The sequence below is a fragment of the Pseudomassariella vexata genome (assembly GCF_002105095.1).
Source record: "Pseudomassariella vexata strain CBS 129021 chromosome Unknown BCR38scaffold_5, whole genome shotgun sequence".
NCBI lineage: Eukaryota > Fungi > Ascomycota > Sordariomycetes > Amphisphaeriales > Pseudomassariaceae > Pseudomassariella > Pseudomassariella vexata.
In genome coordinates this window covers 2254016-2278120 of record NW_024467960.1, presented here as the reverse complement: position 1 = coordinate 2278120, position 24105 = coordinate 2254016, and the positions used below count along the sequence as shown (strand labels likewise).

Genomic DNA, 24105 nt, shown 5'->3' with positions numbered 1-24105 from the left:
ATTTATCCCATTGCCCGTGCGTAATGACATGTCATGAGCGACTCCGGGACGAGCATATGCTAGCTTGACGGTTAGATCGTCATATAGACTCGGGTACGACTTTTTTCTACATCGGGAAGGATTCACGGTTTGGTTCTCTTCCGGACTTCTGGACTGGAGAGAAGAATGGGGAAGAGGAGCAAGAAGGAAAATACCGATGGATGATGAAGTTTCGCGTTGGACGGTATACTCACGCTTTTCGTGGGGCTACTGATAATTAATACGGGTTTCGACGCGGCGTCGTGGAACGAGGAATTCGAGCTGGAGTCGTGCGGCGCTACGCTTGGGCGTGCTATCGCAGTCAATCAACCTAACGTAATTGGCATATGAGTCCTACTTGCCTCTTTGCGTCTTCTTCTTTGACAGGCGACGAGGTGTTAGGTTTTACTTCGGTTCGGTGGCCTTCGTCACAAATAGAAGTTTCTGTGTCTATCTGTTAGTCTATCTACAAGACGGTAGGAGTTTAAATTGTTCCAGAGCAGAAATATGTTGCAGGAGCGGGTTGTCAGGAATAATTCATGACTGTCAGACCGCAAAATCCCTCTGGACAGTGAATGGCATCTTCATCCCGGTTAAGGGCCGTGAAGAGCCTTCAAGTCTATTCTCAATGCGCATCCTATGGCGAGATTAATGCAAGTGACGATCCATAGAATTGCTGCATATAACTTCAAGATAGGACTACAGGGCAAGGTTGTATGTGCACATTGACAGCTACGTTTTCGAAAACAAGGCTAACATCTCATATATATGGGATGCACCGATTCACACGCGCTGAACCGGAAAGGCTACGATATTCGCATGATTTGAAGTCAGGCCTGAATACTGGGAGCTCTGGCCATATACCTTACCTATGCCATCAGTAGATATGTCCTTGAACTGGCGACTACCAAACCCGATTTTACCTTGCTGATGTCGGAGATTTATTCCGTGGCTTCTGCTCGCCCGCCTCCCAACCCCACTAAGACCTGAATCATCTTCTCCCCGTGTGCGGATTATGAATTTATCACCTAGTGCAAGGAAGTGAAAAAGGGGGGGAGGGGGATGGGGGGGTTAACGGTCAACAGTGATGCGAAAAGTGAATCAATCTCTATTACGAAAATGGAAAGGTTTTAGGGTTGCAGTGCCTGACAGTATAATTTTATTTCACCTTTTAAAGCCAACATTAGAACAGCCCATAGCATGCGAGTATTGTTGAGGTCTATCAACACACAGTAGATGTGAAGGATCCAGTATTCTTCGTCCTCCTCTTCCTCCACTTCTTCTACGAAGCTAGTAAGTTCCAGTATTAGTCGTAGATAGAACAAGCTAGCCGAGGGGAAGGCGCCCACAAGTCTCTGACATCGGCGACTGGCTTGTCCTGAGAATACGCCCAACCGATGTTGAAGATCCTACAGGCAAACCATTATATAAAAACATACCACCTACCTGAAGCACCCGACGTGTACAGAAACACCAGAGAGAACTGACACCTCCTCGTTCCTATCTCTACCACATCCAGCTGTCCGAAAGAATCGATCCATGCAAAGATCAGCTCGATGTGACAAGCAACACACTTCTCTCAAGATGGGGTTCTCATCATGCATCCTGTTACCTCGGATCAGACATGTGGCCCTGAACCCGGTTATTGATCCGGCCCATGAAGTACGGCCACATACCTGGCCATTAATTACGCTATGAGGCTCAGACCAGAAGGATACTTGATGGGGCAGTCGACTCTTCTATGTCGGTCGTATTCCACCAAAATATTGGGCTCTGCTCAACAACAATCACCAGTCCATATAGAAGAACAAGGAACACCAACCAGAGTTTCTAACTCGCTCACATTCAACAGACGGTGCTGGTGGTGTACTAAAGAGGCGAAACGGTGGACTCAAGTTCCCCTGCAACGAACTCATACACGGTCATGAGATCTAGTTGCGTTACTAGCTGACTTGGTTGACACACTGGTTCCACAATCCGGCGCTGCATTGCCCATTGGACCCGCGCCTGAACGAAGCCTAGGCTCGATCCATGTCGGTAGATCCAATTTGCCGATACATAGCACCCAGGCCAGTCTCGTGAAACGTAGGTCGAATTCACATCTCTGACTGAATTCACAGCATATGGCATCCCTATACTGTGATGTTCCCAAGTTGTGTCGCCAAACCTTGGGCCTGGAAGAAGCCACCAGTTGGCTTCAACTGGTGGCAGCCCGGCGGGAGGAACGCTGCACCACGATGGAGAACGCGGGGAACCATGTCGTGACCCCGGACGAACCATGTCCCCTTCTACGGGAGTAGCCGGCCTGTATGTTGTTAATGCAGATACGAACCCAACCCCAACATATGAATGGATGGGTTGGAACGGAAGGTGTGTTTGCCGTTGTAACATTTGCAATTCATTGGTGGCTTGGACAAGAGCGGGGAAAGCGACCATGGAACTGTCCGACAGTCTAGAGTCGAGTCTGCCGTGTTATTATTCCAACGTCACTTCCCTCTCCTCCCCCATCCTCCCTCATTCTTCCCTGCAATATTTTCTACGAGCATGGTCGTATATCATTCAAACGTGTAGTACCCGTCAAGAACCGCGATTGAACATAACAGCGTGGTTGATTTACAGACTAGCTATCGAATACTGCACACATCGCCCAGGGTTCATCCGCCACACGACAGTTTTCGCTGTAAGCACTCAGATCCGTCCATCCATCTATCCTCTATCATTATCTTGAAATTCGCGGTCTATAGGAATGCTCTCTAAACCTAGATCTATCCATCGTCTAGCCGTCTAGGGTTTCAGTGTACTCGGCTTGGTCCGAGCATTGGATGGATACTTTCCTTCGTCCTTTCGTGCCACTGGTTTCTCCAACCGCCGACTTAGTCGTTGGTGGGCTTGAAGGTCATCCTCTCGGCACCCTGCTTGAAGGGCACACCAAGCTCGAACAACTTCACAATGACGTTGCTGAAGTCCTTGAAGAAGGCGTCGTTGTCCTTGGCGTACTTCTCGACGAAGGGTTTCATGGCCTTGTCCTGGATGAGAGCGTAGTCGGCAGGCAACATCATCAAAGTCTTACCCTTGTCCTGGAACTGCTTAGGGCCGTCCCATTTTCGAATCGACCACTTCTCCGAGAGCAGCAGGGTGTAGTAGTCGTTGGTCAGGACGGTAGGCGAGAAGGTCCAGGGACCGTCGAAACCGGATCGATCCGTGTGGCAGCGGCCGAGAGCGTGGGCACCGGCAAGTGCGACGATTTCTTGGTCGTTAAAGCCCATGCGGTAGAAGATGTTGCGGAGGTGGTCGGTGCCCTGAGCCGCGTCGGGAAGACGACCGTCGGGTGTGCAGGCGGAGACATCTCTGTCCGAACGCCCCGGACGCCAGGGAATAACCGGGCCTTGCATCTCTTGGATGGCAGTGACGCCCGCCAGCGTCCACAGGTCCGAGTACGAGATCCACGGGTATTTGGCTACACGGCACGTATTAGTATATTCTTTGCTTACGGTTACGTCTCTTTCCAGGCGTGCTTACCCTTGATGGGCTCGAGGAAGTCCCGAGCGTGCTTCAAACCGGCATTGGCCCCATGGTCACCCTCAGGTGCGAATCGCATGGTGGCACCGTTGCTGCCACCGGTCTTCGTCTCCTTATCGTAGGTGCCACTGGCATGCCACGCCAGACGTACCAATACCGGGCCGTAACTTCCATCATCATAGTCATCTTCCTCCTCAAGGCGAGCGGCGATGTCGTTGTATACTCTCTGGTAGTCCTCCTTAGTGGGCGTGAAGACGGTGGGGCCAGCAGAGCTGCGTTGGGTGTAGAAGTAGAACCCACCAGCACCTGCCACGGCGGCTCCTGCGATGTAAAGCAGCGGCGATGTACCGACGGACTTTGGAGGCTCGGACGAGTAGAACCGGCGGCCGCCTTGACGGAAAGCCGGGCGCGAGGCAGTCGCGAAGGTGCTTCGACCACTGGTGCGCAGAGCAGCTCGGGCAACCTGTCGAGACATGTTTGCGGGCGATTTCTGCAGCGCGAAAACGGCGGGTTAGATCGGGTCAGGCGGTATTGGGGATGCTTCTAGGAAGTCTGAGTGGGGTGATGATGGTGCTGCATCGGGGGTGTTTGCTTACCTGTGAAGGACTGTGGTGCAGGAGAAGAGTGAAGGGTATGGGTATCACAGAAGTGAAGACGAGATAAAGAAGAAAATTAGAAGAAAATTAAGGGGATAATGCCACGGGCAAGAGTCAAGACGCTGCCCTCCTCGAGTGTTATCTGATGGCCCGTCGCAAGCTGTTTTGTAAGCCGGACAACTGGTAATTCGAGGAAGCCAATTGGCCGATCTTGTCAAGATCTACCAACACGAGTGGACCTGCACTGCTGTAAGTCAAACTGGACCACCCTAAAGCGGAGCCTTGGACTAGGGACTCCATGGATACCTCTAGGTTAGATATATTTGTGGCCGCACGGTAGCGCAGCGCTCTTGGTACTGACCGTACCGAAGTTGTCGCAATTTGTCAGCAAACATGCAAACGCGTGCCTCCGATGGAAAAGCGCCCTCCCAGCTGGCCATGAATCTCCCCCGAAATCGGGAACAGCTATTAAGTGAGGTGCCTGCCAATTTTTCGAGTTGCGCCTTCTGGCAGAAAGAGGCAACTCCGGAGACCATCAGAAATTGCCCTTGGTCTTGACTCAGTCAGCACCTTGACTCATCGCTGACGGCGACGGCAACTTTGTATTATGCCCTTCGATGATCTCGTACCTGATCCTACAATTACTTCATGGCACAATACAATGGACCGCCGGTTTCCAAACCAGAGCACTTGGGACCCAGCCGTTTCCAACAAGAAGCCCCACGCGAGTCAGACTCCAATCACCGATACTTCCTCAGTCTTGCTCACCCACCGTGTGGAACTTTGGGGGGCGGGGGGGTTCACGTTTATCGCCCCATCCAATCTTCCCAAGTTAATGTGATCCGAAACAAGGTTAGCCCAATCGACAGTCTTATAGTGGACAATATACGGTAAAGCCAATGTGGAGAGAATGGAGACAGTGCGTGGCAGTAGTCATGGTCTATTGAAAAGACCCAAAACCTTGAAAGGATCTCAGTTCAAAATAGGGAGGGCATCACTACCGTGCAGCCTTCATCCTTCATCGAGCCGCCAATAGCAGGAGCTGGCTTCTTGTGCACCTATCTAGCCCGACCTGATGAAGGCATGGCCTCCAACTCCTGCCCCAAGTCGTCGCCCCGTCTTTCACCAGGTATCCGAGTCGCAAATACCGCACCGACGACGGCAGCCCACCGTAAGTCCCCTAGAAGGCAAATGTAATACCATAAAAAGAACGCCGTCTTGTATACAAGCACCGCAGGGCATTGAATAGCTCCGCGGAGGAAAAAAGTTACTTCGTCCATCTTATCGCCAGTGAACTCTCGTATCTGGCCATTCCTAGTTGAAAGGAGCCGTTCCTTGCGCGTCCGCGTCAGGGTCGGTGTAGTACTCGTAATACGTTGTGTAGCCACTCTCTGCCTTGTGTCTCGTAGCATCATCAAGCGGCCCGCGTGCGGCGCCGTTCTCCTTGACTGCAGGCTTATTGAGAACCGAGGTCGAAGCCGGTCTAGGCAATGCATCAGTAAGTACGTTCCTTGTAAAAAAAAAAGCACATGGTGGGGCACTCACCCGTAAACCTCTCGGTCAATGATGAGGAATTGCTTCATCGCATCCTTATCGCCTCTCTCTTGAAGATATGTAAGGTAGGACAAGAACAAGCCCTTCTTTGCCGCCCCCGAGATGCGGCTCTTAACCCGCAGTTCATCGAATATGTGTTTCACCCGCTCGGCATGCTGGGATTCGGTCTCACTGTTGCTAGGTTGTTGCAGCTCAAAGTCCAACCATTTCTGCCAGAAATGCCGGCTGTCGGCATACCACTGGACGTTCTTCTTGAGGACTGTTCTCGCTTCATCCACCGAGCCCTTGATTCTCCAGAGGAGGAAGGCCCAGTGAGTGACTAGAATCGCTTTCGTGAATATGTCGACCTGTGGTGCATCAATTTGTGCCTTGTACACTTCAATGGCAGCGTTGAGACCACTCTGTCTTCTTTGCAGATTGGCCCACGACACTATCGCCTCGACACAATCTGGAAGTTGCATCAGAACAGCCTCATGAATGTCCCGAGCGACGTCAACTCGGCCACAGCTCTCTTCGAAGTAGGCGAACTGCAGTCTGATACCTGGTCTGCTCACGGGTACGAAGAGTGTAGTAGCTCGCATGTAGATGTGTCGTACTTCCTCCTCCTTGCCTGGCTGCGCCGACATCCACCGAGCGTACCGGAACCAGAATTCATCGTACAGAGCACAGGTGACGAGGCAACGCTCGTAGAGAAAAGTGATTCTGGCAAAATCGCCCTCGCCTTCCTCAAAGTCTAGGTACTTGCGCCAGTTGATCATCTGCGAGTTCTCCAATTCGGTGACGTGGAAGTATGGTCGCTTAATCTCTGCTTCGTAAGTCCAGCGTTTGGTGGTTTCCTCCTGCGTGCGCTGGAAGCTCTCGTAGTACATGCTGTCGATCTTCGCCCGGATATCACGTTCAAGCTCAAGTTCAGCCCGGGGCATGCCTCCAAAGGGAGCACTCTCCGACTCAACTTCTGCTCGGAATCGGGCCAGGGTGTCGGCAGGCACCAACTCGATCAGGGGTCGACTGTGAGCCAATTGACGAAATCTCTCAAAATATCGGGCATACTGGTGCATCGGGATGTGGATGACACGCTGCAAGATGGCAAAGATCTTGTCATGGGCTTCTTGCCTCTCCTCATACTCGATGTACTTGTCCCAAAAAGGATGGGCCAAGAAGTCGAGTCCCACAGCCGTGGCAGCGCGCTCAAATAGTCTAGCATCGAGGTCAGCAGCGCGTTCGCCAGGTCGGAAGGGGGCGGGGTTGGGACGGGAAGGAGTGCAAATACAGGAAGGGAAGTTTGTGTAAGAAACAGTTCCAAATCCAAATCAAGCCGAGATAGACGGAGCAGGTGAAAGCGGAATGTCAAACAAGTGACTATGTGCGGACCAGAGCCTGGCTTTTTGTGAGAAAGATCCAACACTTCATGACTGTTGTTGGTATTTCTCACCATCGACGATTAAGTAACTTTGAGTGTCTTCGCAGTGCGTCTCCTCTGGAGGTATACTCTGTCCGTGGCATGGTTAAGGGTAGGAAATCTGCCGACTTTACTTACTCTCTCACTAAATGAGGTGTGTGGGTTGTCTCCATCTTGAAGGAGCAGTAGGATGCCCAAAGGTCAACGCAGTTGGTGATGCTTGCGCATCCGCGCTCGTATATCTGCATGGCTGTTAGCGTGGCGCCCAGGCGTGTAGACGGGTTAGATGCGTACCATCTCAGCAGATTCGGGCCCAGATATGTTGAACTCAAGATCGGCATACTTCTTCCAATAGCCAAAGAGAAGAGGGAATTTCAGGAGAAATCGGTCGTAAACTTCGCGAAGGGTAGCGAGTGCCTGGGGGCTGGAGTTGCGATTGAGACCGCCTTCCTGAGTCTCGCAAGCTCGAACAAGCTTCTCCCATGACTCGAAGTTGTCGGTATCGGCTTCCTGGTTGTACATAAACAATTAGATTACACGTGCACATGCAGCAAGACCCCATATTGAGGGGTCTCGGTTATGTACGCACCACTTCAAGCGTGAGCTTCCTGATCTCTGCATTTTCCTCATCCGAGGCGCCGAAATTGTTGAAATCCTCCATTGTCACTGAAAAATGCTAGCGACCTGCACGAAAATTGTGGATGATCGCAGTGGCCCGGCGCAAAAGAATTGATTGATGACGGTGTTGACGAGTAGGAAGGCGTCGGGGAGGCTGCGAACAGCTGGGGACCGGAGCAGATAAACCAGAGCCAAGAGGAAAAGGGCACGCGTGAGTTGTAAATTACTAATCGCCGCGATGCGCAGTGACCAAGGAATCCACGTGGTGGGAAAACTGAAGGTGGATTTATTGCTGGCGCTTGACCTAATGGTAGGAAGAGGAGAGAGGAGGAGGAGGGAGTTCTGGCGGTCGCGTCTTGATCCATGAAAATGTCAAAGTCAATGCTGAAGACTTTGGTGGCGCAGTTGGGGTCTCAGGCGGCTGTGCGTCGGGAAGTTCCGAAGTCAGGCTCAGGGCATCGGGTCTGTCAGTGCTTTCAGCACGGTTTTCGGACGGTCATGATTGATGCCATGAGCATTCTTCAAATGTGTTTTGTGGTACAATGGGCCACATCTTGAAGTGTATACTAGTGTTAATTTGGTTCAGGTACATGGGAAAGGGATATGACTGTACTCATTTTTGTATCTGGGGCACTCGGCCTCTGGTCAAACTAATTTCTTTTTTATTGCCGAAGATGGCAATTCAGACCATGCCGGCCGGGCAGGCATCTCTGGAGGGCGGGCCGGTACTCGTCGAGTTCCTTGAGGTCAGTTCAGTTACCTCGAAGTATAAGAGTAAACAACCAGAGCTATTCAACATCCAATATTTCCAATCAAGTCAATCTCGGGGGTTTCATAAAAGCAGATCCCGATCAGCGTTGAGTTCGCCAAGAACTCTTCATATTTGACATGATGAACTGAACTTCGTCTTTCTTCGGATTGAGATAGAACGCAGCAGAGCCAATACGGTAGGTAGCAGGGCATACCACGTCTTCTATCTCGATATCACTATTCACATCTGGCACTTCGGCTACGGAGGGGTTCTGCTAAGTGGACAGCTCTATGCCCCCATTATCGAGGGCCACAGAGTCCAACTGGCAATCGTAGAGCTGGCTCAGCATAACAGGACACAGGCAGAAAACATAATAATGGCTGAGTAGATGATGGGCAAAGCAAAGATGGAATGGTGATACAAATACAGAATCTGAGGAATTTTCAGAAATGTTCCACCAGGTCTGGGAAGTTGTGGTATTCTTTCCTTCACTTTAAGTAGCATCTTGCAAGTTTAAGGGATGACTGTGTGCCTTCTCATCCCTTCGACACTCGTCCAACGCCCCAGTATATTGGCTTGAACACAAGAAAAAAGTTGTTTCTTTTCTAGAAGATGGTGCAAGTGAATCACTTTTACACTCGAGCACATAAACCGTCTTTGAAACTTGGATGTGGACGCCGCCATGCAGAAACTCCTTATTCAAGTGACGGAACGACCAGGGATTAGTCGTTTATTCTACTGATACCAATCTGCTCTGATTATGGGAACTAATAGCAATAATTAATGATCGACTGTGGGGACTGAGAATTTGGAGTGTTGAACATACGGAATAGACCGTTCTCAGAGGCATACACAATCATGATTCTGTGTAGAGTCGGCTCAGGGAAGAAACCGCGCAAGAAAGGACCGGACCACCTAAGGCAATGTTATCTTCCATAACGAATGATTATATGTACACGTGGGTGGGTGCTGTCATTGGTGACGAGACATCTACATGTTTGGAAACAACAGCGCTTCACTATACATGGAGCTCCTACTCTGGTTTGGGCATGCCGGATAGCAACTGATGCAAGCACGTTTGAAAAAGGTAGAACTACAAGAAATGGAATGATAGCTGAGCTTTGTTGTCATCACGACATAAGGCACACCCATGGTGCAGTTTCGACGTCAAAATAACAAAATAATAATACGAAGGAACATGTCAATCTCGCTAAAATGACTTACCTCATGAGGTATCGAAATGTTCTTTGTCTTGTCAATATTTTTATTTATTTGACTTGAGCAACCCACAAACACAGAGCTCCCGCCTGGGCAACCGGATTTAGAAATAGATGAATTGTAGGCCTGGAACGCTCATTACCATATCCTAAACATATAATTTCCTATCGTCTGGCACCGAGTAACTGCTCTCTTCCTCAACCCTCAAACCCCTTCACCACTTAGCCTTCCTATTTAGTAACTAATTCTTGTACACTAATTCGATACTATTATGAAACTAATAAGTTAGTTATAAGTCAGGTATATCTTTTTCTGAAATTATAAATCCTTGAGGTCTAGCTAGAATAAGAGCTACTAACATAGTCTAAGCCTATTAGGGAATGAAATATTATTGGCCAGATTTCAAAATTGAAAAGTTTTCCCCAACTCCCTCAGCATAAATAGGCCCACCCTCATTGAGGAGTGCACCGATTCAGTTTCTCCTACTATTATACAAATCGGCCGCTGATGATCACACGATTAGGAAGAGTACGAACGCTTCTCTCGAAGCTTTATGAGCTCAAATTGTTATTCTGAGGCCAAGCGACGCATAGCGCTGTCTATTCTGCTTCTTTTATTCAGCGCTCTTTCGAGCTCTGAGATACCCCACTATTCATCTACGGCCTTGGACGTAAGCATCATGTTGTATTCTCTTTTTTCCAGATAATACTAGTTGCCGTTGTTGCTAGGCTCAGTGGCCAACATGCGCCTCTCTGGGGGTGCCTTTCCACATCTGCTAGGAACTTTTCAGCGTTTACTATCAGCTCGGTGAGGATCGTCGTGTTCTATTGCGCAAGCCTGGGCATTTGATAGGTGATAATACATCTGAGCTAAGATGAAAGGTGTATTGCATAGTCGAAAGGATTAGGAGAACGGGGGATTACACGCATGTATTCACATACATCTGGCGTGAGACTTCAGCCAAGCTTGTTTCCCGGATCAGTCCGCCAGGTGATATGAAAGCAATGACATCTTCTCGCAACCCCCAGGTAGGTACCGGTAAGTTCGTGAGAGCAAAGTGATACTACATAATTGTGCTACGTTATTTCTAGATATCTGCCACTGAGATAATGATATAACCAGCACCGTAATACCTGGTTGAAGATATTCAAGACAACTGGGCAACCTTACAAGTGCTGTGATTGTTCATTTGCTCCTGCGAAGTTCTCAGTTATTATCCCTGCTAGCACAGATCACTTTCCAGATCAATCTAACTAATTTCAGCCGCAGGCGCTCGGGCTCACAGGCCGACGGCCCAAGTGTGACGTTGTAACTAAAAGTTGCTTGTGGTTGAGTTGGCGAGTGGACTGTCAGACATCGAGTCCAGACCAGGACCAACAACTCTGCCGCAAGTCATTCTGTCACTATTCCCAGTTCAAACTTTTTAGTTGCAGCTCGACACGCCCAGATGCAGCATACAAACCCTCGCTGCAGGGAGCTCCTCGATAGCACCTAGCTCTAGCATGCGCATGCGCTTGGTCTCCATTTCCAGTCCACCACTCTTGAGGCTCTCTTCAGCAAATGGACCAATTCCCTAGGGCGGCAGCGCGCGACGTCGCTGTCGCGCCTACTTCTGAAAAGTCCAGCCAGCTTCTTATAAGGGACTACCCCCATAGAGCCATTGCCATTGTCTCATCCTCGCACGCCTTGATCTTCAGATACAGCCCGACCACCAGTGAAGCCATTGCCGATGGCTCCCTCACCTCCGTTCCGTCAGCACGACCTCGCGCTAACAGCGAAGGGCTCGTGTCGAAATGCATGGTGGAATTCTCGCCCGTCTCCAAGAACCTCCTGAGCGATTTCCGACCGTTGACTCCCCGACCGATATATGGAACGCTGGGTCTGATATCCATCGCCCAGGATGTGTTCTTATGTGTCGTGACCCAGGCGTCGCGGGTCGCTTCCCTTAGGCCAGGCGAAACCGTCGAGAGAATAGCAAATGTGGAGTTATTTTGCTTGAACAGTCCAGAATACGACAATGTCTACCCTATGAACTCTTGGGAGAGCGAACCTTCCGACTCGTATGGGCAGAACCTGAACCGCAGGGAGGGCGAGATCGAGTACCCGTACAATGAACTCCAGAAGTTGTTGAGCAATGGGAGCTTTTATTATAGCACGGATTTCGATCTGACAAACCGGCTTCAGGACAGGTGCGTTATACATATATGGCCGTACAAATGCAAAATTGTAAAGGCTATGGGACAGACTGGACATGAACTCAATAGGTGCTGACATTTGCCGTCTAGATCGGTTGACTCTGACACGTTCGACATTGATAATTTCGACGACTCTTTCCTGTGGAATTCCTTCATGATCAGTCCTCTGGTCCAGTTTAGATCTCGACTCCTAACGCATGAACGAGAGGCCCTGGACGCATCCAGAATCTTAACTTCTGCCATCCGTGGTTTTTGTTCGACCATTACCATCCCCCAAGCCGCTGCACCCCTGAAAGCGGTAAAGTCGGGTCTTCCATCATTCCTAACCGTCATATCCCGCTTGTCCTGCAAAAGAGCTGGCACGCGTTTCAACAGTCGTGGCATAGACGATGATGGGCATGTAGCCAATTTTGTTGAAACGGAGACAATCTACTGGAGCCCTTCAGGCGTTCTTTTCTCTTATGCCCAAGTTCGTGGCTCCGTGCCTGTTTTCTGGGAGCAGAGTGCTGGTCTCATTCCCGGCCAGCAAAAGATCACTGTCACGCGATCAGCCGACGGAACCCAACCGGCGTTCAATAAACATTTCGAGGATCTAGAACAAACTTATGGCGCAGTTCATATAGTCAACCTTTTGAGTGCATCAAAACCGGGCGAGGCAGAGCTCACGCAGTTATACCACTACGGCGTCCAGCACTGCTCTCTTAGCCGAATGGGAGAGAAAGAATCGTCTCAAGACCACGTTTTACTACGGGAAACCGACTATGACTTCCACGCAGAAACCAAAACTATGGGCTACGAAGCTGCCAGAGAGATCCGCCGGTATATCGAACATTCGGCAGATGGGTTCGCCTACTACCTGGCAGAAGCTGTTGATGATTCAGCCGAGTTCGTACAGGATCAGACGACGCATCACCGCGTGGTTGTGGTTCTTCAGCAGGAAGGCATCTTTCGGACAAACTGCCTCGATTGTCTAGACAGGACAAATCTCATTCAGTCCATGATCTCACAGATGGCCGCCGAGGCATTCTTGTCCCACCGGGCTGGCTACGCCGCTTCAGACTTCTGGATGCGTCACTCGACTTTGTGGGCTGATAATGGGGATGCGCTATCTCGCATCTACGCCGGAACGGGTGCTCTGAAGTCTTCCTTCACAAGGACAGGCAAGATGTCCCTGGCTGGCGCTTTTGCAGATGCGCGTAAAAGTGCAACAAGGTTATACATAAATAATTTCACCGACAAGGCAAGGCAGAACACCATTGACATGTTGTTGGGTCGACTGGTCGGCCAGTCTCCTGTCCATCTCTTTGATCCTATTAGCGACTACGTCTCAACGGAGCTGGGGAAGAGAAGTGCCGAATTCCTCTCGACTGAAACAATTAGCATGTAAGTGTACACTGATACCCTATGCTTTATCTAACTGACGAAATACAGCTTGGTTGGTACTTTCAATCTCAATGGTAAAACCACGGGTATAAACGAGGATCTTACTCCGTGGCTTCGGCCAGCATCGCTTGGCTCAACGCAGCCTGAGATTGTTGCTGTTGGCTTCCAGGAAATCGTCGAGTTGAATGCTCAACAGATCATGAACAGCGACCCCACCAGGAAGCAGGCCTGGGAGAATGCCATTAAGAGGACTCTGAATGGTCATGCCAAACAGACAGGAGGCGAGAAATATGTGTTGCTCCGCAGCGGCCAGTTAGTGGGCGCTGCCCTGTGCATCTTCGTCAGAGCGTCTGTGCTGTCCAAAATCAAGAACGTTGAAGGCAGCGTCAAGAAAACGGGCATGTCAGGAATTGCCGGGAACAAGGGCGCGGTGGCCATTCGCATGGAGTATGCTAACACACAACTGTGCTTCGTCACAGCACATCTGGCTGCCGGGTTCGCAAACTACGACGAGCGCAACCGGGACTACGCCACTATTCATCATGGTCTGCGCTTCCAAAGAAACCGGGGTATTGATGATCACGGTAAGTGAAACAAGCTTATGCAGACCCGTATGGTGCTGACTGTGTATAGATTCTGTCATCTGGCTTGGCGACTTCAACTACCGTATTGGGCTGAGCCATGAAAGGGCCATGGACCTGGTTAAGAGACAGGACCTTGAGAAGCTTTACGAAAATGATCAGGTAGGTCAAAACCCTGCTCTCAAATATGCGAGCAATACTAACCTGTCGCAGCTCAATCTTCAGATGGTGGCGGGGCTTTCATTCCCCTACTACTCAGAAGCTAGAATTACCTTCATGCCAACTTATAAGTTCGACCTCGGAACGGACAGATACGACACCTCGTGAGTAGCTGTGACTTATGGATCCGATCTACCTACTGACAACACCGTAGAGAAAAGGCTCGTATACCTGCGTGGACGGATCGAATCTTGCGCAAAGGGGCTAACGTCAGGCAACTTTCGTACAACTCGGCCCCTCTACGGTTCTCTGACCATCGGCCGGTCTACGCAACGTTTCGGTGCATCGTCAACATTGTCGATGAAAACACTAAAGAGAAAATCAGTCGCCAGTTGTATGAACGTCGGAAAGCCGAAATTGGACATAATGGTGTCAATCTTGACCTTGACGACTCAGATGACGAAGACCTGATTGGGTACGATGCTATAGAACCCGGCCTTCCACCAGCTAGCTCAGACCACCAGAGATGGTGGCTCGAGAATGGGAAGATGGCGCAGTCTGGCATTGTTGCACCTAAGTCTACCAGTAGTTCCATGACGGTGCTCAACCCCAGCCGTCCTTCAAATCCCTTCTCTCCAACGGACGAGCCAGACTGGGTTGCGGTACCCAGAGCTGGCTCGAGACTAGGATCCTTTTCCTCGAGCATCTCCAGTTCTCCATATGAACATATCAATCACTCTACGCTGCTGTCAACCTCGGCATCAAGCTCTGTACCGAGGAAGGCATTACCAAATCCTTACGATCCGGCAGGCCTACCCGCCAAGGTCGGGCGGCTCAATTTGATGGATGAGCCAAACCCTGGGCAGTGTCAGCAAAGTCAGCAAAGACACGAGACACCCCCACCCCCCCTCGACGCCAAACGGGGGGCACGGTAGAAATGCCACAGCGAAAACCGACAGCAAACACCCAGTTGAGCATGGGAACACCAGTGCTGAAACCAACACCCCCTCCGCCGCAATCGCGGTCTGTGTCTATATCCTCGCAAGTCTCGGGCAAGTCCAAGGCGCCTCCGCCCGTCGCGAAGAAACCATCACATCTCGCCTCAACATCGCCCCTGACTAGCCCATCTTTTCATCATGACACTCATTTTGATAACTCGTCATTCACACCAGAGCTGCCGCGGCGAGCGTCGACACACATTCAGAACCTGTCATCCAGACTCGAATCATCCGCGTCGGCTAACCTGACGGGAGGAATGCACAAACCCTCATCTCCACGGCAACAAGTAAGACGAGTCGGCACGAACCCGACTGCTGGAACGCCTAGCGGGGGCGTCAGCCTACCCGGCTTGGGAGAGCGGAAACCAGTGCTGCCACCTAGAACGTCGCAGTTGACCAGACCGAGCAAGCAGCCAGTTGTAGATCTACTCGGGGCCAACGATTCAGAGGATATGAACCATTGGGAAACTCTGAGACCGCACCAGACATGACTGTAGAAGGAATTGCATGAACGGCGTCAAGGGAGAGGGTATGATGATTGGCGTCTGCTTGAAAAGCAGGCTGCCAGATCTGACAAGCGTTTGTTTGATTCTACGAATAAGTGGCAGCAAATTGTGTGACGTGTGATGAAAGGGATTCATGACTTGGAATATGGATAGACAGCGGAATCCAAGCCTGAAAAGCCTGACTTACTGAGTGGTGTTGCAAGTTACCAATTGAAAGGAATGAAACAAAATGACGTCTTAGCGGTATAAAAGCAGTCTATTGAATAGTGTGTGATGTGATGCTGCTGTCTGTATACATAACCCAAACTTTTCCTTGGAGCCGGCGAGCTAACAAGCTATTGGCCGCGAAACCCTCAACCATGGCCTCCAACCGCGACCACACGCATCTTGTCTAGACATAAACTCAAAGAACCCTGCGTGGCTGAGATGAGTATTTCGAGCTCGGAAAATCGTCATCAGTGGGTTACCCCTAACTATTCCTAGCTGGAATAGACAACTAGGTTAGTGGCTTGGATTTCAAAAGAGCAAGTCACTTGAAAGTCAATCATTCATAAAGTGCGTGCTTTTTCTCAAGTGCTGTGAATACCGAGCTCTCTTGTCTGTTCTAAAGGGCAAGGGATGATTCTAAACTTCAAATGCTCAATGTGGTATCGTATTCTAAAGTATCGCTTCCCAGATGCTCCCTCCCCTTTTCCATCAGACCTAAGAAAACACAAGTTGAGTCTCAATGTACAAGACTACATAATGCCTGCTGGTCAATTATGCTGTCGTCGTTCACGGATCGACATCTGCGAGGAGGCAGGGGAATGGCGGACTCGGAGACTAGAAACAGTCAAAGGGGAAAGCATAAGTCTTGGGAAAGAGAAGACTCCATGATCTTGGTCATGCTGGTGTATATGGCTGTTTCTTGACATCCATATGGAGGTTAGATGCATTTCCATCCACACTGTCAACAAGCATCATAGTCCAAAATAAATGCAACCTCGCAAGGTAGCCAGACGACTGGCTGTGCCAAACCCTGGATTAGCATTCAAACTATAGTATCACTTGATCGGATGGGCAAAGGAGGATTCAAGAAAGGCTGCGGTGTCTTGGTCACGACTCGTTGATCCCATATATCTGCCTGGAACCTGATATGTCTTTTCCCTAGTCAGTATACAGCAAAATACCCATCATCGTCATATTCATCATGATCAGTGCAATTGAATTTAGTTTATTTTTATTTGGAAATCCGACCATGAAGCCACCAAAAGATGCCACGCCAGCAGACAAATACAGGTGAACACAGTTTGCCTCCTCCACCAGTAGTAATACCAATTTCCGAGAAACTTGCACTCCGGATGTCAGTTGCTCGGGGGACACCTTTACGTTCAGTTCCAGACGGCGAGATTCAGGAGGCAAGAAAATGCTCGATATCCCAATGCCATTGCCACCAGACGCAAGCTGTCGTAGTTGTCGATTTTTGGGGCGAGTTTCGGTGCCGGTAGAGTGTAGCTGCGCGAGGGTTATCTTGCGTGCGACGCCTCTGGCCATGTGCCAGAATCCAGGGGTGTGCGTGTGTGGGGGTTGGGGGGAAATTTGCGCAATATTTCAGGGACAAACACAAGAGCGCAAGGAAAGTACTGTTAAGACGAGAAAGGAAAACACCACCGTGACCATCGAACACCCTCGAGCCGCAATTCCACGTGTGAGCTCTTTCATAGAGAGACCAAGATGAGGGAGGTAAGAAAAACACAGCCGTAGTCCGTGAAAAGTATCATATTGCCAAGCAGCCAGACGTACGTACTTATAGCGTAGCCTCTACTGTGACGTTTCCTGTTGGGGGGAACGCGACAAGGGAAACCATGGCCTGCATTTTCGCCCTGCATCATCAAAAACTCCCATACCAAACCACCAGACCGATGCTCAGATTCCCTTCACCATCAATTCAGCTGGGTATCAAGAAGCCCAGCCCTCAAGAGTCTCAAGTCTGCAGAAGCATAGCATGCAATCAAAAGACAAGCCGAGAGATGGAGGTTGTCAAATTTCGAGCCAATTAAGACTCGGGGGCGGCGGCGGCGGCAGCGGGTGCCTCCTCCTTCTTCTCGGCCTCCTCGGCAGGCTTCTCCTCCTTGGCAGCCTCTGCCGGGGCCGCCGCCTCACCCTCAGCCGTGTCGGATGAGGTCCAGAGAGTCAGGTTGTCACGGAGCAGCTGCATGATCAGCGTGCTGTCGCGGTAGGACTCCTCAGACAGCGAGTCGAGCTCGGCGATGGCATCGTCGAAGGCCTGCTTGGCAAGATGGCATGCACGGTCAGGAGAGTTGAGGATCTCGTAGTAGAAGACCGAGAAGTTGAGGGCAAGGCCGAGACGGATGGGGTGGGTAGGCGTCAGCTCAGTCTGGGCCACATCGGTGGCGCTCTAAAAAAGGGGGGAAGAGCCGATGTCAGTTCACGGATAAAGCTGGGTATCACATGCGATTCAGGCTTCAATTACCTTGTAGGCCTCGTGGGCAGCCGTGGCAGCAACCTTACGCTTCTCACCAGAGGCGAACTCAGCCAGGTAGCGGTGGTAGTCACCCTTCCTGTTGAATGGATGACATGATTAGAGTATGCAAAAATTTTGTTGCTTGGGAATACGTACATCTTGTGGTAGAAGACCTTGGACTCTCCGGTGGCAGCGTTGGGGATCAAGCTATCGTCAAGGACGTCGAGGACATCCTGGCAGACCTTCTCGAGCTCGGTTTCGATCTTCTGGCGGTAATCGCGAATGGTGCCGACGTGTTTGTCTGAGCCCTTGGACTCTTCCTTCTGCTCGATGGACGAGATAATGCGCCACGAGGCACGGCGGGTACCGACGACGTTCTTGTAGGCGACCGACAGGAGGTTGCGCTCGTCGACAGTGAGCTCACCGCCCAGCTTGGCCACCTCCTTCATGTAGGTGACCATCTCATCGTAACGCTCGGCCTGCTCGCAAAGGCGAGCGAGGAAAGTCTTGCTGCAAAACCGTCAATATCGAAGTACGTACGTCATTAAGGGGATTTGCATCGCAGGGCGGTCGAACCTCTCACGCTGTGATAAAAACAATACGTTAGCTAAGTTCCAGCAAGAGATTCCATCTAGCAGATGTGGGTGAAGCGGCAAAGGGGGTAAAGCGCGACGGGCTGCGCCCGCGACGGGCAAAGAGGGGGTCCCAAAAATGGCTGTTGATACGAGGCGAGGAAAGTACCGACAGAAAGGGGATGAGGGTGTTCTCGGAGGATGGAGCAAAGGCGATAAACTTACCTCAGAAGCCATTCTGACGATGTGACGGGGATTGGTTTCGGTAAAGGGAAGCGTTTGCGCGGATGCGAGGATTGAGGTGGATGTGGTGGAGAGGTAAATATCTACTCGTGTTTTGATGGATGGTCGACGTTGAGATTGATCATCAGCCTGGAATCACACGAGAAGACGACAAGGCGGCTTTTCTTTAGGCTTGGGGGGCACGTCGGGCCATTTGCTGAGAAGCGCCGCGTCCAGGTCAAAATAAGCGAGAACAAAGTGGGATAGCGCGGGGTACAAAGGTACCTCTTCGCTCCAGGCTTTTCATGGACTCAACCGTGGGTGTTTTCGGCCCAACAAGAGGTACTCCTGGTTTAATCAAAGAGAGCATTGGCACATCCATCAACATTGCCACTTGTCTACGTGACTCTAATTTCATGATATGCACATCTGAATTTGTTGCCCTGAAGTCTCTGTACAGTCCTGCAGATACATATCGCCCTGGCAATCGAGATGTCCCGAACCAGCTGGAGACTTTCCCCTTTGCAACGCCTCTTGGGTGTGCGTTCGTCCTCAAAATGGATCCCCTTCTGTCAACTTCCATGATGCTCCCCGCTTTATCACCGTTCTGACTAGCGTGGAGACGTCTTCAGAGTTTCCCCTCCCGTGCGGGATCAGCCTAACGTCACAAAACTGTCCTAGACGTCTACCACCACGATGGCAACTGACCGTTTTCCATCCTTCGAGGCTGAAGAACAGCAATTCGTTGTCATGCACATGGGAAGCTCAACATGCCAGGTTGAGCACCATGGGAACGCGATATAGCCCCGCATGACCACAACGGCCAGTCGAAGCCTATCACTTATCAGTCTGAGCTTGTATCCCGGGCATGACCTGGATTTGACCTCTGGGCTGTGCTACGATCTAGGTGTGAACCTTTGGATAAAACCGGATTTGATCTTTCCTACTGCTGCATACTTTGTTTATCACATGGAAGCCAGATTCGAGCTACTTGCACATGTTTGAGCTGCGATATCCAGGTAATGGAGGGTCAGGATGATGTAGGCGCTGAGATTGTCAAATCTGCCCTTTCGTCCTAACTCATTTTGGGATCTCACCCGCGACCAGCCAAACGAGCAACCCCTCGCCTGGGGGGGCTACGAGTTGGAATGAAATTGTGTCAACCATGTGGCCTACAGAGTACGGAGTACAATTTGATAGTCTCCCAAAAACGTCACTTGGGGCCAGCCTCAGGCTCTTATCGCGTGGCATATCTGGGCGGGCCCATGCGTTGTCACACTCGCAGAGCCGGCTGTGTTGGCAATCACTCTTGCCAGTCACACATCTCCCAGCCCCGATTTCTGAGAGCAGAACTGGTCAATTCATGCAGGATAACGTAGTCGTCACTGATTGATTAGTTCTGTCAAAGCCCATCACAAGCAGCTGGCCGGGCAGATTGGGCATCGTACAAGAGTGAGGTTTGTGCAGGATATTGTCCAGTATCCCAAGGCCAACAGTACCAGGCTTTGTGCGGCGAACATTTCGTCTCAAGCACAACCACTTCGTCCCCTAGTTATGGATTTCTACGATACTGAAACTCTTGGGGAAACCCCTTCCGCTACCTAAATCACAAGACGCCTTTGTTTGGGGCATCACAACCCATAACTGAATGATGACTTCTAGAACGAGTCCGTGAACAATGAAGGCGGGATAAAATCTGTAACTTGAAACATGATATGTACGTTAGTTATTATACACTATGCAACAATAACTCCTTGTTTTTGTCATTCTCAACTGACGACTGAATAGTAGTTATTCCATTCTTTTAAGCCAAAGACGAAAGTCATGCTCGAATGAAAGCTTAAAGAAGACCTTGGCAACTTGTCCTAACACGATCCTTGGGCTTGTATGTGGCCTTTTCCTTCCAATTTCCAAGCCCTTGCCCTATAATTCATCGTTTGAACTAATGTTGGGATATCTATCTCTGCCCCAATCAAGGGGATCACCGCCCGGAACGCAAACTCCCAGGCGCCAGAAGTAATCACGATGAGCGAAGAGGAGTTGCCAAAGCTTCAGCCGCGATGGGAAGCCCCAGAACTTGCGAATCCAAGAGGACCAGAGAGACGACTGAGGGTCTCTGGCAGCAATGACATGACGTGTCACCGAGAGCGTCTCCCCTTCGGACCCGGCAATACAATTTGGGTCATAATCTCCCACACAAGACCAAATGTCTTCGGGAGACGGAGACAAATCGGATTTGGAGATGAATATCTCGCCTGCGTGCGATCTGAATCCCCATTCGGAGAGCGGTAGAAGGGGTACGGGGTCGTCAACATGAGTCAATCGCCGATACGTCTGTTTTTCAACATCTGTGCTCTCGCCTGCCAGGTCGAAGACTCCGTTGAGAAACCGAACAAATCCCTCATTGCCAACTCTCGGCTCCCCAAACGTGGTCACCACCAGGTTGTCCCAGCCAAGAGCAACATTCATCTCCAGAGCAGCCAATGCAGCTACAGCGCCACCCAGACTATGTCCCACCAAATAGATCGGGTAATCGGGGTATTTGGTGCGCAGCGGCTTCAAAGTAGGCAGGACGTCCTCCCGAGCAATCTTCCACGAGGCCAAGAAACCCATGTGAACAGTGCAGTTATCGCAGTTGTGTTTGGGATCCCCTGGCGGCTGATCTCCTCCGTCGTCCGGCGACGGGTATGGGACGTATTCCTGAGGAACAGTGCTGAGATCCACAACTGTGTTCGTGATGCTGTATGTCCCACGGAAAGCGACGATGATGGCGCCATGCTTCTTATCCACAGCCGACACGTCGCTTCCGTACACTTTCGCAGTAGGTTCAGGTTGTAGGTTGGCACCGTGATCAACCGCTATGTAGCCGCAGCTGTCGCTCATCAAGACGCCTGTGTTCCAAGTCGTCACAAGGTCGAGTGTGGGGAAGTCCTTGCAGCGCGATGCGCATTCGAATGGACGTGAGAGTCCCGTAGTGCCAACACAATATGCAATGTCCACCAAGCGAGCGAGGCGTTCAACCGATGCGAAGAATGGAACTGAGATGCCATTGGGAGGCTCGTTGACTTGTGCGTATAGAGGTTGCTGTACGGTATCAGGCGGTAGCGGCAACGCGCCAGCTACCGCTTGCGACAGCAGTAGAAGGACTGAAAATCTGGGAAGCATATCGTTTAGACGCAATGATGATGATGATGTCAATACCGTCGGGGTGTCGAGTACGCGCAGAGCATGTTGAAATGCAGGAACAAAAGATTTAGTACAAGGCTCGAACTACGAGTAGATGAGGAAAATTAGGCAGCATTGAATAAGGTTGAGACACAGCTGCCACGAGAAGCAGAAGAGCGCATCATACCTTCGCAATTCATGCCAGGTTAGATAGTCTTGCTGGTCGTGTGATTAAGAGATCAATGCTGGCGCACTTGCAGCTGCCCAGAGCTGGAATGACAGCAATGTAATTGGCGAGCTTGGCAAAACGCGGGGTCTCCAGACCTTCTAGATCGGGCATCTTCCCAGCACCACAAGCTTCTAAGTCCGATTATATCATTCAAGTCAGATATGACAGAGTTAACCAAGGTGGTTGTGGTTGAATTGGCTCCTCTTTGATTCATCTATCTTGTTCAAATAAACATTACTTTTGTCATTGGCATCCAAGTCTACCCTTGCAGTGATTTATACCCTTGTCCTCGTGCACAACTGCTATTTGAATGTTTGAGGATGGGAGTGGGTAGCCCAGAAGTAGAGTGCCTGATACCTTGGAACTGCTCTAGGTACCTTCCCTTGCGCGTAATAACCATTCATCATCTTGTGAATCTCTATGATGGACGGGGTTGCAAACTGGTGAAATTGTCTGCTACAAGCGACTCCTTGGAGACGCAGCTAGTGCCCTTAGATGTGGTGGTGCAATCGAGGTCAAACGTCGTGAGTCCAGACGCCTCGAAGTTAGTTGCCGTGCTGCATATATCATTAGTATTGCTTAAACAAGAATATGATACGATTAACACTCACTTTCCGGGGCATACTGCTTCGATCACAGTTAAACCATTTGCTTGGTACATAAACTCGACAGCCGTATTGTCACAGGGCCATCTCGGCGTCAAGTTGGGGTTCGGGGTGCTCGGCGTGGATGTCGAGTTGCGCTGGCAGCACGTGCTGATGCCAGTATCAACGTCGGTAAAGTAGAACGAGGTAGTGTTGCTTGTGCCGTTCGCAAGGCCTGCAAACGTGATGAAGTTTGCGATTTCGTATTCGCCGGGCGTCACGCAGTCGTCTGCTAGTTTCATGCTGGCTGGGATTGTATACTTGAGTGACTTGGAGGTGGCTGATCCCGCCAACAGGCCAACGAGGACAGCTGGGAACAACATCATGACGGTTGATGGTATACGTATGGGGACAAAAGACGATGAATTGCGATCCTAGGTTGGAGAAACTGGGTGCGTGCAGAGTAATGTGTGAAGGAAGGAGGAGCACAGAACGGAGTCCAGGGTCCATCTATGCTAAATAAGGGCGTGGTGGGAGGCCTTGAAATTCGACCTTGACATCATCTAGCTAGGAATCCACCACCAACAATTGGGCAAGTGTGATTCCTCGAGTCTGTCTTGTTACTTATGCGCTTGCCTGGATTTCGATATTGCGACGGAGCGTGATTCCCCTGCCAAGACATTCCGTCCATAACTTTACCGGGCAGAAATGCGGGTACGGCTGCAGATCACCAATGCAGGCGCCCGAATGATTCGCTGGATAGGGAAATTCTACCTACCACAACACTCTACTATGATCTGCATTCAGATCTTATGGCGCCAGGTTAGCCCAGAAAGGCCAGAAACGGGATCCTTTAAGGCCGACATAGCCGTCATTGTTGGCTTGACTCAAGTTTCAAGTTTCTCCCCTAAGAATATTCCAGGGGAACACAGGATTATAGAATACGACCTTGCGCCGCCAGCTTTGGTTGATAAGGCTTTTTGATGAGTGCCGATGCATACCCATCGTGTTGCGCGAATACTATTCCCAACGACAACCCAGTTCGTTCTTGATGCCGTATCAGAGCTCTCGATGACGCATGATTCGGTCCGGGATGTTCAGCTGCCTTTGCCCATATCGGATCGTGCAAGCGGTGAGATAACCCGGACACGCGACTTGCGAACGAGTCCACTATAGAATCGACATGGGGAGCAAATAGGGTCCATCATCGCCATCACTCCTGCGAAAATAGTTGTACGGAGAAAACAGTTAGTGCCTTCATGCGACATCAGACTGGCACTGCCACATATTAGGCGACGCCGAAGGACAGGGGAATGCCTGGCAGCCGCTTGCACCAGTCACGAATTTGTACGCCGGCGAAAACGCACGATGATC

At 50.6% G+C, this 24105-nt stretch overlaps 8 protein-coding genes across 8 annotated transcripts; 3 read left to right on the top strand and 5 right to left on the bottom strand.

Annotated features, from left to right (window-relative positions):
- Positions 1-2891: 2891 nt before the first annotated feature.
- BCR38DRAFT_338771 (mitochondrial putative cytochrome c peroxidase) lies at positions 2892-4012 on the bottom strand (the record flags this gene model as incomplete). Its single annotated transcript, XM_040855645.1, has 2 exons — positions 2892-3475; positions 3538-4012. 2 exons carry the CDS (start codon positions 4010-4012, stop codon positions 2892-2894), a joined length of 1059 nt encoding a protein of 352 aa, XP_040717409.1.
- Positions 4013-4781: 769 nt separating this feature from the next.
- BCR38DRAFT_408381 (uncharacterized protein) lies at positions 4782-5330 on the top strand (the record flags this gene model as incomplete). The annotated part of the gene is made up of 2 exons (XM_040858260.1): positions 4782-4985; positions 5067-5330. 2 exons carry the CDS (start codon positions 4782-4784, stop codon positions 5328-5330), a joined length of 468 nt encoding a protein of 155 aa, XP_040717408.1.
- An 84-nt stretch (positions 5331-5414) lies between these two features.
- BCR38DRAFT_180247 (pre-mRNA-processing factor 39) lies at positions 5415-8066 on the bottom strand. Its single transcript, XM_040853929.1, has 5 exons — positions 7676-8066; positions 7381-7596; positions 7225-7328; positions 5679-6884; positions 5415-5616 (listed from the first exon to the last, which is right to left on the bottom strand). Exons 1-5 carry the CDS (start codon positions 7745-7747, stop codon positions 5448-5450), a joined length of 1767 nt encoding a protein of 588 aa, XP_040717407.1. The 5' UTR covers positions 7748-8066; the 3' UTR covers positions 5415-5447.
- A 2675-nt stretch (positions 8067-10741) lies between these two features.
- On the top strand, positions 10742-15179 carry BCR38DRAFT_180199 (SacI homology domain-containing protein). Its single transcript, XM_040853927.1, has 6 exons — positions 10742-11862; positions 11959-13251; positions 13300-13835; positions 13885-13994; positions 14046-14155; positions 14206-15179. The coding sequence occupies exons 1-6, from the start codon at positions 11234-11236 to the stop codon at positions 14924-14926; spliced, it is 3399 nt and encodes a 1132-aa protein (XP_040717406.1). The 5' UTR covers positions 10742-11233; the 3' UTR covers positions 14927-15179.
- On the top strand, positions 14814-15530 carry BCR38DRAFT_180205 (uncharacterized protein). The gene has a single exon (XM_040853928.1). The coding sequence runs from the start codon at positions 14929-14931 to the stop codon at positions 15478-15480; it is 552 nt and encodes a 183-aa protein (XP_040717405.1). The 5' UTR covers positions 14814-14928; the 3' UTR covers positions 15481-15530.
- Positions 15531-17402: 1872 nt separating this feature from the next.
- Positions 17403-18879, bottom strand: BCR38DRAFT_180175 (14-3-3 protein-domain-containing protein). Its single transcript, XM_040853926.1, has 4 exons — positions 18536-18879; positions 18116-18469; positions 17969-18056; positions 17403-17893 (listed from the first exon to the last, which is right to left on the bottom strand). Exons 1-4 carry the CDS (start codon positions 18766-18768, stop codon positions 17531-17533), a joined length of 1038 nt encoding a protein of 345 aa, XP_040717404.1. The 5' UTR covers positions 18769-18879; the 3' UTR covers positions 17403-17530.
- A 1556-nt stretch (positions 18880-20435) lies between these two features.
- On the bottom strand, positions 20436-22179 carry BCR38DRAFT_430253 (Alpha/Beta hydrolase protein). Its single transcript, XM_040860026.1, has one exon. It carries the CDS (start codon positions 21916-21918, stop codon positions 20677-20679), a length of 1242 nt encoding a protein of 413 aa, XP_040717403.1. The 5' UTR covers positions 21919-22179; the 3' UTR covers positions 20436-20676.
- Positions 22180-22565: 386 nt separating this feature from the next.
- BCR38DRAFT_484067 (uncharacterized protein) lies at positions 22566-23114 on the bottom strand (the record flags this gene model as incomplete). The annotated part of the gene is made up of 2 exons (XM_040863703.1): positions 22566-22704; positions 22759-23114. The coding sequence occupies 2 exons, from the start codon at positions 23112-23114 to the stop codon at positions 22566-22568; spliced, it is 495 nt and encodes a 164-aa protein (XP_040717402.1).
- Between the last annotated feature and the right edge of the window lie 991 nt (positions 23115-24105).